This window comes from Myxine glutinosa, chromosome 12 (genome assembly GCF_964187855.1).
Source record: "Myxine glutinosa chromosome 12, kmMyxGlut1.1, whole genome shotgun sequence".
In the NCBI taxonomy this organism is placed as follows: domain Eukaryota; kingdom Metazoa; phylum Chordata; class Myxini; order Myxiniformes; family Myxinidae; genus Myxine; species Myxine glutinosa.
The window spans coordinates 72,307,187-72,323,578 of NC_136272.1; the positions used below are offsets into that span (position 1 = coordinate 72,307,187).

The 16,392-nt window shown below is 48.0% G+C and overlaps 1 protein-coding gene across 2 annotated transcripts in view; it reads right to left on the minus strand.

The window, feature by feature from the left end:
• LOC137437512 (epidermal growth factor receptor-like) overlaps positions 1-16,392 on the minus strand; it is a 559,201-nt gene that overhangs the window by 26,410 nt on the left and 516,399 nt on the right. For both annotated transcript variants that reach the window (XM_068131899.2, XM_068131898.2), the window contains exons 21-22: positions 6,934-7,089; positions 6,739-6,814 (exon numbers count right to left, since the gene is read on the minus strand). In XM_068131899.2, coding sequence (XP_067988000.1) covers positions 6,739-6,814; positions 6,934-7,089 — 232 coding nt within the window. The remainder of the gene's footprint in view (positions 1-6,738; positions 6,815-6,933; positions 7,090-16,392) is intronic.

Below are 16,392 nucleotides of genomic sequence, written 5' to 3' on the forward strand. Positions count from 1 at the left end.
TTTTACAAGCCCGGCTACGCCGCTGTTAGACTTTCGGTCTTGTTTTACGTTGAAGGCTCAAGTCATGGACTATTTTGGCCTCGTCGAGGCCAGGCCTTAAATAAAAAAGCTGCATTGATACAAAAATGAAGAAAGAGAATAGTGTAAGAGTTTTTGAAGAAGTAAAAAAAAAAAATCTGCTTTTTGAAAAGGGGAAGGTCGTAAGTGTTTGGAAAGACATGAGAAGGTAAAAAGTTTGGCAGTGAAGGGGAAGAAACAAACGTCATTATGGCCCACCCTTGAGTTGCCAATGGCCACACAATAATCATGTAATGAATGTAGTGGCTTTTCGAGTATTCTGTGATCTTGCTCATGGCGAGAAATTATTTACATGTATTTATTAGCAAGAATTTAATATTTATTTATTGTCACAAATTTATTCGCCCCCTGTTACTCATTTCTATCTCAGGAAAAGTAATTGTTTGACTTCTTTATGGTTTTATTGCTGGCTTTTGGCCTAATTCGAACTAATATTAATTCATCAGTTTTGTATGGCTGTATTAGGAAACCCAAGTCAGAAATGTCAGAAAATGTCAGAATGTCAGAAACCCAAGCCCTACAGTTGGGACAGGTTGCCAAGGAGGCACCTGCCAAAGTGATGCGGTAAGGAAATTAGAAGTTTAAAGCAGATTTTTAACCTGTAAACCCCAGCTTCAAGAGCCATCAAAACACAAGCCACTATATTTCCTCTTAACCTTTAATGCATTTTTTTATGACTAACCCGTAGGAATTTAACTCCTATATATCATTCATTTTCTGCATTTAGAAAATACCTTTTTAAACATCCTCACTGTCATGTTAATGCGAAAAGCATTCATTGCATTCAATTGGAATTGGATTAGACTGAAACCGGTTCGATGATGTTGCTGCAATAGAAATGCATCATTCGGACATTAATCAAATTGTGATTATAAAAATTTTAATGTGCTATTTTTAAATATGGAGGTATAAGGGTTAATCATGGCAAGCCAATTACAAGTTATTAAATATTTATGAGCGTTGAACAGAACGAATATCAGTGTTCAGCTAATATGATAAAATTATTGCAAAATGGCCATGATATAATGAAAGCTTACACAATTTTATTAATACCGCTCACCATCTTGTTTACATCAGTGACTTGCGGATCATCAGCCCTTGGTATCATTAAATAAACAATTGTGTATTCATCACTCATGCTGCAGTCGTCTTGTGATAAGGAACAAATTTAGTTTTAACAAAGAACCCTTTTAGTGGACAGTCTTATTTTTACAAACAAATTTCAACTAGCAATAATAAACAGTGAATTATTATTGAAAAAAAAAATCAAAATCGATTTGGAATTTAGGAAAAAATTAAGTGAAAAAAGAAGAAATTAAGTTTTAAAATTTTTTTGGGAGAAAATTAAGCAATACAAAACAAGACCGAAAGTCTAACAGCGGTGTAGCAGGGCTTATAAAATATTATAAACCACAAACACACATGATTAGCTTTTTAAACAGTCGCTCATGCTGTTCATAACATTAAACAAAGAAAGTTGGAGGAATCCAGACATCTGTGAGGTAAGTTTTACTTACAGAACTAAGGGAAGATCTACTGTAATCTAGACTATACCCCTCATGGGTTGGGTACATACCGTTTTGTTGGAAGTGACATAACGCCGATGTTTCGATATCTGATGGTCATTTTAACCATTGGTTTGTTTGTGTTTCACACTGAATGAAAAACGTAAAGGTAGAGCATGGCGATTGTGATATGTGACAGGTTCGACGATATGTTCGGCATGAACCATATATACATGAAAATGGCGATGTGTGGAGAGTCAACCGCCGTACCACCGTAATTACATCAGATGTAATCATATCACCATGTCATGTGACCAGATCCTCAGCTCTGATTGGTATACGTTTGAGGGGACATGCATACATACATACATACATACATACATACATACATACATACATACAGATGGACAAACACTGTTATGGACTGCTTTGCACTATGGCCTATGCTGTAAAAACATTTTTACACCTCTAGCTGAAAGTAAACTGCACGTCAACTGTGTAGGATGAAATTATTTTGGGTTTTTAGTACTTCCTTTTTTGGGGATTACCAGTGCAGTATGTATGTGACTGTCATGCACCAGGAACGCTAAGTCTAAGGCGTGCCATCTTTGGGGGTCTTGGGCCTTTTGAGTCGAGATATAATGAATTTTAATTCTAACTAGTCTAGGGACCATACCTGTTCATTACAAGGAGACCCACCCTGGAAGACTCACCACAAGGAGACCCATACTATATTCCAATTGTAAAAACAAAAGTGATATCATTGCAACAGGCAGCCCTGTTTTATACCCTTCCCCAGACAGAGTTAACAGAGTTTAGATGGTTACCATGGTAGACATAATACATATATAAAATCTAAATATATTAATATATCGCATATGAAAACATCTTTCATTGTATTTTTACGGCGTAGCCCATTGGGCAAAGCCATCTAGAATAGTGTTTCTCCATCTGTATGTCCCCTCAAACATATACCAATCAGAGCTGAGGATCTGGTCACATGACAGGGTGATGTGGCTACGTCTGATGTCATTACAGCAGTACAGTGGCTGACTCTCTGCACTCAGGCATTTTGATTCCAATTTCGTTCAGGCCGAACATATCGTCGAACCTGTCATATATCACAATCGCCAAGCTTTACCTTCACGTTTTTCATTCAGTGTGAAGCACAAACAAACCGATTGTTAAAATGACCATCAAATATCGAAAGCATAGGTGTTACGTCTCTTCCAACAAAATGGTACATATAGGCCTTAGGCTTCATGCCTCACCTTCGGGCCATTTCGGACACATTAAGCCCAGATTTGTTAATACAGTAGTGTATCGTTTCAGTAGTATCGTTTTCATAATAGTAATAATAATAATATAGTAAATATGACCATAACACTTTAATCCCAATGTCGTGAATGCAAAATTGATGGATTGAAGCGGTGTATGGTTCATTAATCAATGATAAGTGGTGTACGGTACTAACAACCGCGGAAGTAAGGAATTCGCTCGGTTTTTTGATAGCATGTTAATAACCTAGTCATTGTGGGGTATATAGATTACAGTAGATCTTCCCTCAGTTCTGTAAGTAAAACTTACCTCACGGATGTCGGCATTCCTCCAAATTTCTTTGTTTAATGTTATAAACAGCATTGGCGACTGTTTAAAAAGCTAATCATATGTGTTTGTGGATTATAATATTTTACAAACCCAGTTACGCCGCTGTTAGACTTTCGGTCTTGTTTTTTTTGGAAATTTTTACAAATTAATTAAAAGTGAAAATCTGAAATATCTTCAGTCAATCAGTATTCAACCCCTTTGCTATGACACTCCAAATTGAGCTCAGGTGCATCCAATTTCCTTTGATCATCATTGAGATGTCTCTTCAACTTGATTGGAGTCCACCTGTGGCCAATTCAATTGATTGGACACGATTTAGAAAGAAACACACCTTTCTATATAAGGTCTCAGAGTTGACAGTGCATGTCAGAGCAGAAACTCTACCATGAAGTCCAAGAAACTGTGTATAGAACTCCGAGATAAAATTGTGAGGAGGCACAGATCTGGGGAAGGGCATAAAACATTTCTAAAGTGTCGAAAGTTCCAAAGAGCACAGTGAGCTCCATCATTAGGAAATGAAAATAATATGGAACTACCCAGACCCTTCCTAGAGCTGGCCGTCTGACCAAAAAGAGCAACCCGCCAAGAAGGACCTTGGTCGGGGAGGTGAACAAGAACCCAATAACCACTCTGAGAACAACAGAGTTCCTTGACTGAGATTGGAGAACCTGCCGGAAGGATAACAGTCTCTGCAGCCCTTCACAAACCTAGGCTTTATGGAAGAGTAGCCAGACAGAAACCACTCCTGAGAAAAGGCACATGACAGCACGCGTGCACGTGAAAGACAGAGCATGAGGCAAAACACTCTGTGGTCTGATGAGACAAAAATTGAACTCTTTGGCCTGAATGCACAGCACTACGTCTGGCAAAAACCGAGCACAGCTCATCAGCCATTTAACACCATCCCTACCGTGAAGCATGGTGGTGTCAGCATCATGCGATAGGGATGCTTTACAGTGGCAGGGACTGTGAGACTTGTAAGGATAGAGGGAACAATGAATGGAGCCAAATGCAGCCAAATCCTTGATAAGAACCTACTCTAGAGTGAAAACCACCTTAAATTGTGGTGAATATTTCCGTTCCAACAGGACAATGACCCCAGGTTTCATAACAAGAATGTGAAGGTCCTTGAGTGGCCCAGCCAAAGCCCAGACTTCAATTCCATGGAGACTGTGGAAAGACCTGAAAATTGCTTTTCACCGACGCTCCCCATCCAACTTGCAGAGCTTGAGCAAATCTGCAAGGAAGAATGGGAGTAACTTCCCAAATCCAGATGTGCAAAGCTGATACAGACATGCCCAAGAAGACTCAAAGCTGTAATTACTGCTAAAAGCGCTTCTATGAGGTATTGACTCAGGGGTTGAACACCAATGTAAATTAGCCATTTCTGCATTTCATTTTCAATAAATTTGTAAAATTTCTAAAAACAGGTCTTCCCTTTTCAATATGGGGTATTGTGTGTAGATCAGTGACAAAAAAATCTCAATTTAATCCATTTATAATTCAGGCTGTGACACTGCAACACAAAAGTCAAGGGGTGTGAAATACTTTCTGAAGGCACACTTTGTATGTCACAAAGAAAGAAGTCTAGACAAGGCCTCATCTTAAATATTGTGTATATTAAGGACAAAGTATTAGTCAAACGATATAATTCTAAGTAAATTTTAAGAGAAAGAATGAAATTGATGATTTTTGAAATGGAACGGAAATCTTTGTATGATTTTTTGTATGAAAAGTATGATTTTTGAAATGGTAAATAGTGACAAGATCAAGAGATACCCATTGTAGCCATAAACATAAGGTAGAATAAGGCAGGTTTTCTTTTATACCCTGAGGGGGTAGCTGACACGGAGCAGTTTTTCAGAAGAGTAATGAAAGCAGAAGGAAATTTTATTTTCAGAACTATATTCACCAAAAATGAATGAATGAATGATCGTTTTAAGGCCATTTTCCCCACTAGAGCGGGGGTTAGCCTTGCGGGCCCCATGACAATCATGGTTCCCTGTTTGAGGCAATGTTTTTATGGCAGGATGCCCTTCCTGACCCCAACCCTTAGTCGCCTCTTACGATGCGCAGGGATATGGTGTACCTATTCTAAATCGGGGTACACACCAGGATCATTCATCCCAGCAAGCTGGTATTCAATTTGCCGACCTCGGAAGGATGACAGGCTGAGTCAATCCCCCTGGTGTAAAATTAGCGATTGACCGGGATTCGAACCCAGGATCCTAGGATCCCAAGCCTGCACCCTAACCGCTAAGCCAAGACCAAGTCACAGACAAAATCACAGACTGGTCAAAAAAGTGGTACATGTCTTTCAATCCTGACAAATCTTTCACTCTCACTTTGTCTCTTCAAAAAGACTGTCTGGACAACCCTCCCATCTATTTTCTGAACAATCTTTTTGAAGAAGTTCTGTCACTCAAGCTTTTGGATCTCACTATCTGCCATGATCTTTCATGGGAAAACCACATTTCCAAGCTGTCCTCCAAAGCCAGTCGCCGACTGGGCATCCTCCGTCGTGCAAAGTCCTTCCTCGGCACACCTGAGCTCCTCACCACATACAAGGCTTTCATCCGCAGCTCAATGGAATACTGCTCTCCCCTCTGGGCTGGTGCTCCTGCCTCACACCTAGCTCGGCTTCACGATGTTGAAACCAAAGCTTTCAGAATCATTGGAATCTCCCGCGATGAAGCTAACTCCGAGGGCCTTTCACTCACTCACCACAGACAGGTTGGTGGTCTTTCTGTCTTCTACCGACTCCTCTCCGGCCTTGCACCACCAGCTCTCTCTAGGCTCTGTCCCCCAAATATTCCTGCAGGCCGCACAAGATCTGCCTGCAACCATCTTATGGTTAAACTGCTAAAATCTAGGCTCTCTGCTCGCCTTCACTCCTTCATTCCTCTATTCTCCCGCCTCTGGAACAAACTCCCCCACTCCCTTCAATCCCACTCCTCCCTCCAGGTCTTTAAAACAGCTGTTCACCACCACCTCTTATCTTCCCCCATCCAAAACCTTGATCTCTTCTACCCCCGTTAATTCACCCCAGATCCACTTTTTTTTTCAAATCCAGACTTCTTTCTTTCCTGGAAGTTCTAGCTGTGTCCATGTGTTTTATACCTTTCCCATCCCCCCACCTTCCCATGCCTCCTCCCCCCCAAGCCCTCTCCCTCCCACAGATCTCCCGACGTTCCTGTTCTCTGCTGTTGTACTTGTGTGCTTCCCTCTCTCTCCCCATCTTGTCTCCCGCTCCCTTTATTGTATGTTTTGCGCGTCTGTTTTTTTTTTTGTGATTGTTGTTAGCTCTTTCACGAGCCTCGATCTTGTATCCAAAAAAAATAAAATAAAATAAGGGTCTGTATTACTCGATTTTGCCAATAAATTAAATTTGGGGGAGGAAAGGGGGAGGGCCTGAGGGGAGAAATTGCAATTTTTGCTTTCATGGTATCTTATCTAGATATAGCTGGTCATGAGGAAGATATTTTGTCTACGAAGATCAATTCCGCCAACAAATCACTTTTCCTTGTTCGCAGGTGATACTACGTACCGTAACTCCAAACGTCACTTTGATGAGTAAAGATGCGAAACTGGATGGATTCCAGTGCCATCCATTTAATAGGCATCTGGAAATCAAGAGAAAGAAAAAACCCTTGAAGACAGCCAAGACATCCAGCATGTGAGATCACTCCAGACTGCATACGAAACGACAACAAGGAAACTCCAAAAGAAATGGACGTTTTACCTTGCCACTGTCCGCCTGGTACTCATCTTGGTTGACATCAAGTAACCGGGCAAGCCCAAAGTCGGTGATCTTGACGTGTTGTGGATTCTTCACAAGCACATTTCTGGCTGCCAGGTCTCGATGCACCAAGCGTCGCTCTTCCAAGTACAGCATTCCCTGTGAGCAAACATGGGAGGGTTGGCAATGGGAAAACATGGTCCATGTGGGTTTAAATGACCTGAGTAAATTATCTCGTTCCGATTTCTTTGTTTCACTTGTTGAACCCCACTGCAAAACATCTCAGAATAAGGCTTTTGTGGAATAATTATTTGGCCTAATCTTTCATGAATTTTATTTTCAATACAGCAACCGGTTTTTATACCATTTCAGTATAATGTTGTGTATTTGGGAAATGTCTCGAGGAGACTTGAGGTTCAGGACAACGCCGATTATGATTACTAGTGAGATACCCGTGCTACGCACGGTGCTAAGATTGGTGCTACACACGGGTGGGAGGCCGGAAGCAAACAGGCAATGCAGATAGGGCGAATGCTAAAGCATGAAACCAATAAATTCCACATTCCTGTAGCACCTTCAGTCGCACATCAGACATGGACAACAAGTTCGTGAAGGACTTCCATGAAAAACGTACCCGTTCGCAAACAAACAGGTACGTTCACATATAGAAACATCGATCGTGGGTCCGTGGCGAATCTGCATATGGCAATCCGCAAAGTTCACGTTTAGAAAGTAGAAACCATCACGGTATGTCATCATTCACTTGAACTTGATATCTGTTTTTTTCATTCGAAACAACATATCTCCAATCACAAATTAATCACAAAATAAACTTTTAACAACATTGTTAATGTTTCCTTCATTGTAAAAACGACCAAGTCAACAGTTAAAAGGATTTTGAGCCGATAAGTGTGACGGCCTTGGCAAGATCGATGGAGACAGCGATCTGTTGGCTTATACACCGCCCAAATAGCTATGTGGAGTTCTCTCATGTAGAGATTAAACTCACGTCGTTTGAAGTTTGGCCGAGGTCATTGTTTACTTTTAATGATGTTTATATACGATTCCAAAAGAAGATAATTGGTTTTGGGTCATTCTTTCCGCATATCTCGTGGGATTGTGAGTTGGAGAGACGGCCGTGATGGCGGGGAGGGGGTTGGCATTCTCTCAAGCAGGGATTCAACCCATGTCCTTATAAAAGGTCTTTGTCCGGTCACCGAGTCCGATCGGTGCAGCCGTTTGTGCGGCACCCGGGAAAATAACGTGATGCGGGAGTCCAAACCTGAAAATGCTGGAGGCCAAAGCTGAAATTGGAAAAACAATATACCCTATTTTACTCCAGAAGCTCCCAGGATTACCCACCCAAAATATCGTTGCGATCGGTTCAGCCGTTTTTGCGGTACTATATACCTTCGAACGGACTGACAGACGGACGGTCATTTGGTGAATTATAGTAAGATTGGTGCCAGGCAGAAAAAAAAACTTTCCAGTCTCTAAACAGAAAATAATTAAGTGGGTTACAGCTGGGAAAAACAATATCTTTTTAGTTAATTTAATTTATAGAGTTTAGAGAGTTTTATAAATCAATTAATTTTGAGAGTTTAAAAAACATTTTATTAATAATCACCTCCCATTTGATCTTCAGCTTTCTTAGCCCATCCCATGCACAGCAGAAGGCAGGGTTTTGTAATTGTGTGTGTGTGTGTGTGTGTGTGTGTGTGTGTGTGTGTGTGTGTGTGTGTGTGTGTCCGGGCAGTAAGTGTTTTACCATTTGAGTTATTTGTCATTAAATTTTCACCAAAACTACGGAGAAGGCAAATTTATAATTCTGACAAAAGGTCAAAAGGTAAAAGGTCAGCGTCACATAAAATCATCAATTTTCATCTAATTGACCTGAAATTAAAATTTACCATTTTAGTTTTGTAATCACATTTTCAACAAAGCTTTATTATGATAATATAGAGAAGACAAATTAATATTTTTGTCAAAGGGTCAAAGGTCAGCGTCACATAAAATCATCAATTTTCACCCAATTGACCTGAAATTTAAATATAAAATTAGAGTTTTGTCATCACATTTTCAACAAAGCTTTATTATGAGAATATGGAGAAGGCAAATTAATAATTTGGTCAAAAGGAAAAAAAGTCACATAAAATTGGCAATTTTCACCCGATTGACCTCTTTTTTTAGATCTAAAGCTCAAAGGTCAAGGCTGCATGAAATCATCAATTTTCATTTTGTATTTTTAAAAACTGTTCACGTTATTTTTAACATACATACAAAGAAGAAGAAGAAGCAGAAGTAGAAGAGGAAGAAGAAGAAGAAGAAGTAGAAGTAGAAGAAGAAGTAGAAGATGTCTGAATACAAACGGACGTGGACGTGCTTTGCATTTTCAGATGCTTTCTTGTTAAATGTTCAATTTGGACTATTTCTACATATAACTTGGAGTTTGTTTATGATTCTGCAATTCCATAATGAGGTTATCACAATTGACACAACTGTAGCGGCTACCGCTGGGTTTTCACAATCGCCTTGCACCTATCAAGGACGCGGAGCGATCACCATGCCGGGCTCGTCCAGGACGCCCGGGCAGGCTCGCCCTCAACTTGCCAGGCCGCAGCCAGGACGCTGGGCCACGCCCCCTCTCGACTTTCCTGGGCAAACGCTCCGGGATAATATGTATATATATTGCTGCCCGATAAACGGGCTTTTCAGAGTGCCTGAGTGTTTGGTTTGATTAAAGCAACTCGGATGAATTCCAGCTTTTTGTCGCGTCCATTCTTCCGATCGACGTGGGAGCCCCAGCTCCTTTATTGGTGACCTACCGACATGGACACGGCAGTCGCCCTTAAACTGCCTACCTTCTGGGAGGCTCACGCGGCGGTTTGGTTCGCACAGGCGGATTCCCTGTTCGCCCTGCGAGGCATCACGGCCGACGACACCCGCTTCCACCATGTGGTAGCAGCGCTCGGTTCGGCCACCGCGGCCTGCGCCCTGAGCCTCCTCGAGAGCCCGCCAGCCACTGACAAATACGGCGCGATTAAGAAGCTTCTCCTTGACGCTTTCGCCCTCCCATCGGCGGAACGCGCACGGCGCCTGCTCGACCTGCCCGAGCTCGGCGACACGCGCCCTTCCGAGCGAATGGACTACATGCTTTCACTGCTCGGCGAGCACTCTCCGGCATTCCTGTTCCGGGAGCTGTTCCTCCGTCAGCTGCCTAACCCGGTACGCCTCGCCCTGGCAAGCACGACAATCACAGATCCCCGGGCCCTTGCCAGAGAAGCCGACAAGATCTCCGCCGCAGGACAGCGCATCGCAGCGGCGACATGGGACCCACCGCCGTCCGACGCAACACCCATGGCGCCCGAGCACCCGGCACGGTCGACGACCGAACTGCCGACGCAATTGGCGGCCGCTACACCGAGCCGACCACCTCCAGCATGACGACCGGGGCCTCCACCTGACCAAGCGTGGTGTTACTATCATGCCAGGTTCGGACAGAAGGCCCGGACATGCCGACCCCCGTGCACCTTCGGCAGGCCGGGAAACGGCCGGGCCGGCGTTCATTACCAGCCATGAGCGCCGGCCACACGGGCAACTTACTGTTCATCACGGATAAAGCGTCCGGACGGCGCTTCCTGTGCGACACCGGCGCCCAACTGAGCGTCATACCCGCCTCTGACCAGGACAGGCAATCCGCGGTTTGCGGCCCCTCCTTGGTTGCGGCCAATGGATCGACCATCCGCACCTTCGGCCCGCGCAACGTCACCCTCTGCTTCGGCGGCCAACGCTTTGCTTGGACGTTTGTAACCGCAAACGTGCCCATGGCTCTGCTCGGCGCCGACTTCCTCTGCGCACACGGACTGCTGGTGGACGTCCAACGGCGTCGTTTAATCAACGCCGAAACCTTCAGCTCCCTGGTATGCACATTGAGCAGCTCCGCGCCGACCGAGCTGGCATGCGCCGTCCCGGCGGCGAACGAGTTTGCTCGCCTGCTCACGGAGTTCCCGGCCCTCACGCGGCCGACGTTTTCGGCCGTCGCAGTACGGCATGGGATCGAGCACCACATACCAACCACGGGCCCGCCGGTCTACGCCAGGGCCCGCCGCCTCGACCCAGCCAAGCTCGCCGTGGCGAAGGCCGAATTCGACGCGTTGGAGCACCTCGGCATCGTGCGGCGCTCCGATAGCGCGTGGGCCTCGCCACTGCACATCGTGCCAAAGCCGGGGGGCGGATGGCGCCCGTGTGGCGACTACCGCCGTCTCAATGACGCTACCACCCCCGACAGGTACCCGATCCCGCATATCCAAGACTTCTCCGCCCGTCTGGCGGGACGGGTCATTTTTTCGAAAATTGATCTCATACGGGGATATCACCAGGTACCTGTCAGGGCGGCCGACGTCCCTAAAACGGCAGTCATCACGCCGTTCGGCTTATTCGAATTCTTGCGGATGCCATTTGGTCTCAAGAACGCGGCTCAGGCGTTCCAGCGCTTGATGGACGGCGTGCTGCGTGACCTGCCGTTCCTTTTCGTTTACCTGGACGACATCCTCGTCGCCAGCACGTCCCGGGCCGAGCACCTCCTCCACCTCCGAACACTGTTTGGGCGCCTCAGCGAGCACGGCCTCATCGTCAACCCGGCCAAATGCCACTTCGGCACGACGGCCGTTGATTTTTTGGATCACCACATCACCAAGAACGGGGCCGTGCCACTGCCAACCAAGGTCGAGGCCATCACCACGTTCCCGCGTCCCCGCACCATAAAGGCCCTGCAGGAATTCCTGGGAATGGTGAATTTTTATCACCGCTTCGTGCCCCGCGCTGCTCAACTCATGCGGCCCCTCTACAAAGCCCTCCGGGGCAAGCTGGCCAAGCACGACATCGCCTGGTCCGCAGCAATGGATGCGGCCTTCCAAAGCTCAAAGCGGGCCCTCGCCGACGCAACACTGCTCGCTCACCCGGTGCTCAACGCTCCCATCGCCCTCACCACAGACGCCTCCGACTACGCGGTGGGCGCCGTACATGAGCAATGGGTGAACGGGGTTTGGCAGCCACTCGCTTTTTTCAGCCGGCAGCTCCGGCCGAACGAGCTCAAATACAGCACGTTTGACCGGGAGCTCCTCGGTCTACACCTGGCCGTCCGCCATTTCCGCCACCTCCTGGAGGGCCGACCTTTCACGGCGTTCGTCGACCACAAGCCGTTGGTTTACGCCATGGCCAAGGTCACGGAGCTGTGGTCGGCCCGCCAACAGCGCCACCTCTCCGCCGTGTCGGAGTTTACCACGGACATCCGGCAAGTCACCGGCAAAAACAACGCCGTGGCCGACTGTCTTTCCCGGGCCAGCGCGAACGCGGTCCACCTGGGCGTGGACTTTGCGCTTATGGCGGCGGACCAAACCACCGACACCACGGTGCAAGCCCTCCGGGCGGCGGACATGGGCCTCCGCCTGGCCGACATCCCCTTCGCGGACACTGTCCTGCTCTGCGACGTCTCCCAAGGCCAGCCTCGCCTCATCGTGCCCGTCACCTGGCAACGCCGCATCTTCGCCTCCCTCCACGGCCTTTCCCACCCGGGCCGGAAAGCTTCCCAGAAGCTGGTGTCGGCGCGATTCGTCTGGCACGGCCTTCGTCGGGACGTCCGCGATTGGACCAGCACCTGCACGGCCTGTCAACGGGCCAAGGTCCACCGACACACCCAGGCCCCGCTGGCACCTTTCACCGTGCCCGAACGACGTTTCGACCACGTCAACGTGGATCTGGTGGGCCCCCTCCCCCCGTCACGGGGGTTCACACACCTGCTCACCATGGTGGACAGGACCACCAGGTGGCCGGAGGCCGTTCCCCTCGTCTCCACCACCACCGCCGACGTGGCGCAGGCTTTCATCGCCACCTGGGTCGCCCGCTTCGGCGCACCGGCGGACATCTCGTCAGACCGCGGACCACAGTTCACCTCCGAGCTGTGGGGCGCGGTCGCCCGCAACCTGGGGGTCAAGCTCCACCGTACTACGGCCTACCACCCCCAAGCAAATGGGTTGTGCGAGCGATTCCACCGCTCCATGAAGGCCGCGCTCATGGCTGGCCTTCAAGACGGCGGTTGGGCCGACCGGCTGCCGTGGGTCCTTTTGGGCCTCCGCATGGCCCCCAAGGAGGACCTCCAGGCATCCACCGCCGAGCTTGTCTATGGCCAGGCGCTACGCGTCCCGGGCGAATTCGTGCCCGACGCTACCAGTCCCTGGTCCGCAGCTCACCAGCGCTCGGACCTCCAGGAGGCCGCCCGACGGTTTGCCCCCGTGCCAACATCCCACCACGGTGACCCCCAGTCCTACGTCCCCCCAGCACTTCGCACAGCGGAGTATGTTTTTGTGCGTCACGACGCACATCGGGGGCCACTCCGGCCGCCGTACGACGGGCCCTTCCGGGTGCTGCGACGGGACGATAAGTCGTTCGTCATCGACATCGGCGGCAGGTCGGACCGGATTGCGGTGGACCGCCTCAAGCCGGCGCACGTGGACGTCGACCACCCACCACGGGTGGCCCTTCTGCCGCGGCGAGGCCGCCCCCCGTCCACGGTGCCCCCCACTCGACCGCCCACCACCACACCGGACCCCCTCCCACGACGCGCCAGGGGTCGCTTTGGCCGGGTCATCAGGATCCCCCTCAAATTGACCCTGCCGGTGCAAGTCGATTCTGGGGGGACGTGTGTAGCGGCTACCGCTGGGTTTTCACAATCGCCTTGCACCTATCAAGGACGCGGAGCGATCACCATGCCGGGCTCGTCCAGGACGCCCGGGCAGGCTCGCCCTCAACTTGCCAGGCCGCAGCCAGGACGCTGGGCCACGCCCCCTCTCGCCTTTCCTGGGCAAACGCTCCGGGATAATATGTATATATATTGCTGCCCGATAAACGGGCTTTTCAGAGTGCCTGAGTGTTTGGTTTGATTAAAGCAACTCGGATGAATTCCAGCTTTTTGTCGCGTCCATTCTTCCGATCGACGTGGGAGCCCCAGCTCCTTCACAACCATCAATTATTATGATTATGAAGCATTCATTATGGAATGACCGCAACCATTTACAATTTTTTCCACCCACTTATATTATGATTATCTGGAAGTACAGCACGTACATGTTAACCATAATATCAGCTGTATAAATTTTCCACATGTCTCACCCTTACCCCCAACCCCTTACCCTCAACCTAAGTGCTTCTTAGCACTGGCTTACTCTCCCTTTATCTCCATCAAAGCAACCTTTTCATGTCAATCTCGCATGCATGCAGGTGCAGAACAGACGAATGGAGGGACTAATCATTCAGCACCCTTCAATGGACCCGTTTATGCAAGAACAAGATTTGTAGTTTAAAATAAGCATCGTTTTACTTTGTACAAGGTTAATTACACTTTGGAACACTTTAGAGTATTTGATTAAATACATGATTACTGCATTAGAATCCTGAACTGCACACAAAACGTGCAAAATGTGTTCAGGTGATGCTTTTTGTCAAAGACGACGTTCAGGCCACATCATGGACAATTCTCCAATGAATCTGTATACTTTTATATAATTTTAGCAGGAAACACACCAACCTAGCTTACGAGGGGGCAGAGGAGTCACAGGGCATCGTGGATCCTTGTTGCAAGGATGTTCTATGAGGAATTAGGCATGACTGATTGGCTCAGACAATGGGCGAAGTCAACTGTCAGACCCCTCCATTGTACAGTTAGTGCTTCCACATAATTTCCATAGTTCTCGCTGATGTGGACCATCACCCTTACCCCCAACCTAAATTATTTTAGGCCGAGCAATCATTTTCCATTGAGATGTGATATCCTCATGGTGTGTAGATTAGGTGTGACGTGCACATTAGGTGTGGCGTTGTGCACAGGTGGAACTTCGTAATGCCAGAATTATATGAACTAGGGCATGCCCGTACTATATATATATCTAAAATTATATCCCCCCCACCTCTATTTACATGAAATGGTTTGGTCCATTCGCCTCGGACGTGCCCGTACGTGGGTGCCCGTTCCTTGCCCAAAAAAAAAAAAAAAATGTCTTCGCCCATGCAGTGCCCATGGGCCCATGGGCGTGCCCATAAGTGCGTGATGTGACCGTACAATGAATGTATCGTCCCGACGCCGCAGCTCGGATGGCGCTGCAGTTAATCGGGCCTGTATCGGCAGAGTTATTATAAACGTGTACTACAATCGATCGTACCTTACAGCGTCTGCTCGCCACGTTCAGCATCAGTACGTCGTCACTATGACTATCCGTAAGTCCGGAAGTGACGTCCTCATTTGACTGTCCGGAAGGTCGCATATCGCAGTTACGATGAATCGCAAATTAGTTTTAATTAGTTTTAAAACATATGTTACGTGGTCCTCCCGGTAACTACCTGGTCTTGGTGACCCCCGGACCGTGGGAGGGACCCCGCCAGAAAGATATATGGTTTATACGCTTTCGTAACGCAATCAATATGAATTCCGGTCAAGAAGAAACCCCACACCAAGGATCCGGAATAATCAATAATATATTCACTGAGCAATCAACAACCATCAACAATGCACAATCAATATTACAACCATGTGAACTCATCTACACAAACTCTAAGATGGCCATCTTAATCTTATACATTCCTCACGTGAGCCCCACTCCTGACTCCCTCCGTGGTCAATGTCTCTCCTCTCCGCACACGGGCGGTTGAACGAGCCCCGGGCGGACGTGCTCTAAACGTGCCGTCTCGGACTGGGGCCGCGGCTGCAGCGCACCTCCTTGCCAAGCCACGGGGCAAACCCAGCGCGGCGTCCAACGTGCGCGAGGCCCCAAGTGCGACTCTTACGCGTCCTTGTAGATGGGCAAAAACCCAGCGCGGCTTCCGACGCGAGCGAGGCCCAACGTGCGGACCCGTACGCGTCTTTGTAGACGGGGCAAAACCCAGCGCGGCTTCCGACGCGAGCGAGGCCCACCGTGCGGACCCGTACGCGTCTTTGTAGACGGGGCAAACTGTCCCGGACGCTTGGTTTCGTGCACGAACTCACAGTGACTGGACGTGTCCAAAGGTATTTACCGCCCAGGTAACTCCTCTCGCCAGACGTTTCGCAACGGCGCGTTTTCCGCGCAGCGTAAGGTCGATTCCACCTTCTCGTCGTCGCGGGGCGAGGAAAAAAAAGCCTTCCTTTCCCTCGTGTCTTTTCTCCTCCCTTTCCCGTCACTTCCGCTTCCGGCCACTTCCGTTTCCTGCCACTCTTTCAGAAGGGCTCCTGACCCTCCAACCACAACAACTACACAACAACTTAATATACTACACACGGAAGCAAACACCTGCATGGTAATTCACATACATTCACATAAATATGTAACACTCCCCCCCTTCAAGAAAGAAAGTTTGAACCCAGCGAAAACTTTCTTTGCCGGCCAATTTGGAGAAATAAACCAGATAACTCAACCCCCCCACATTATCAATTCC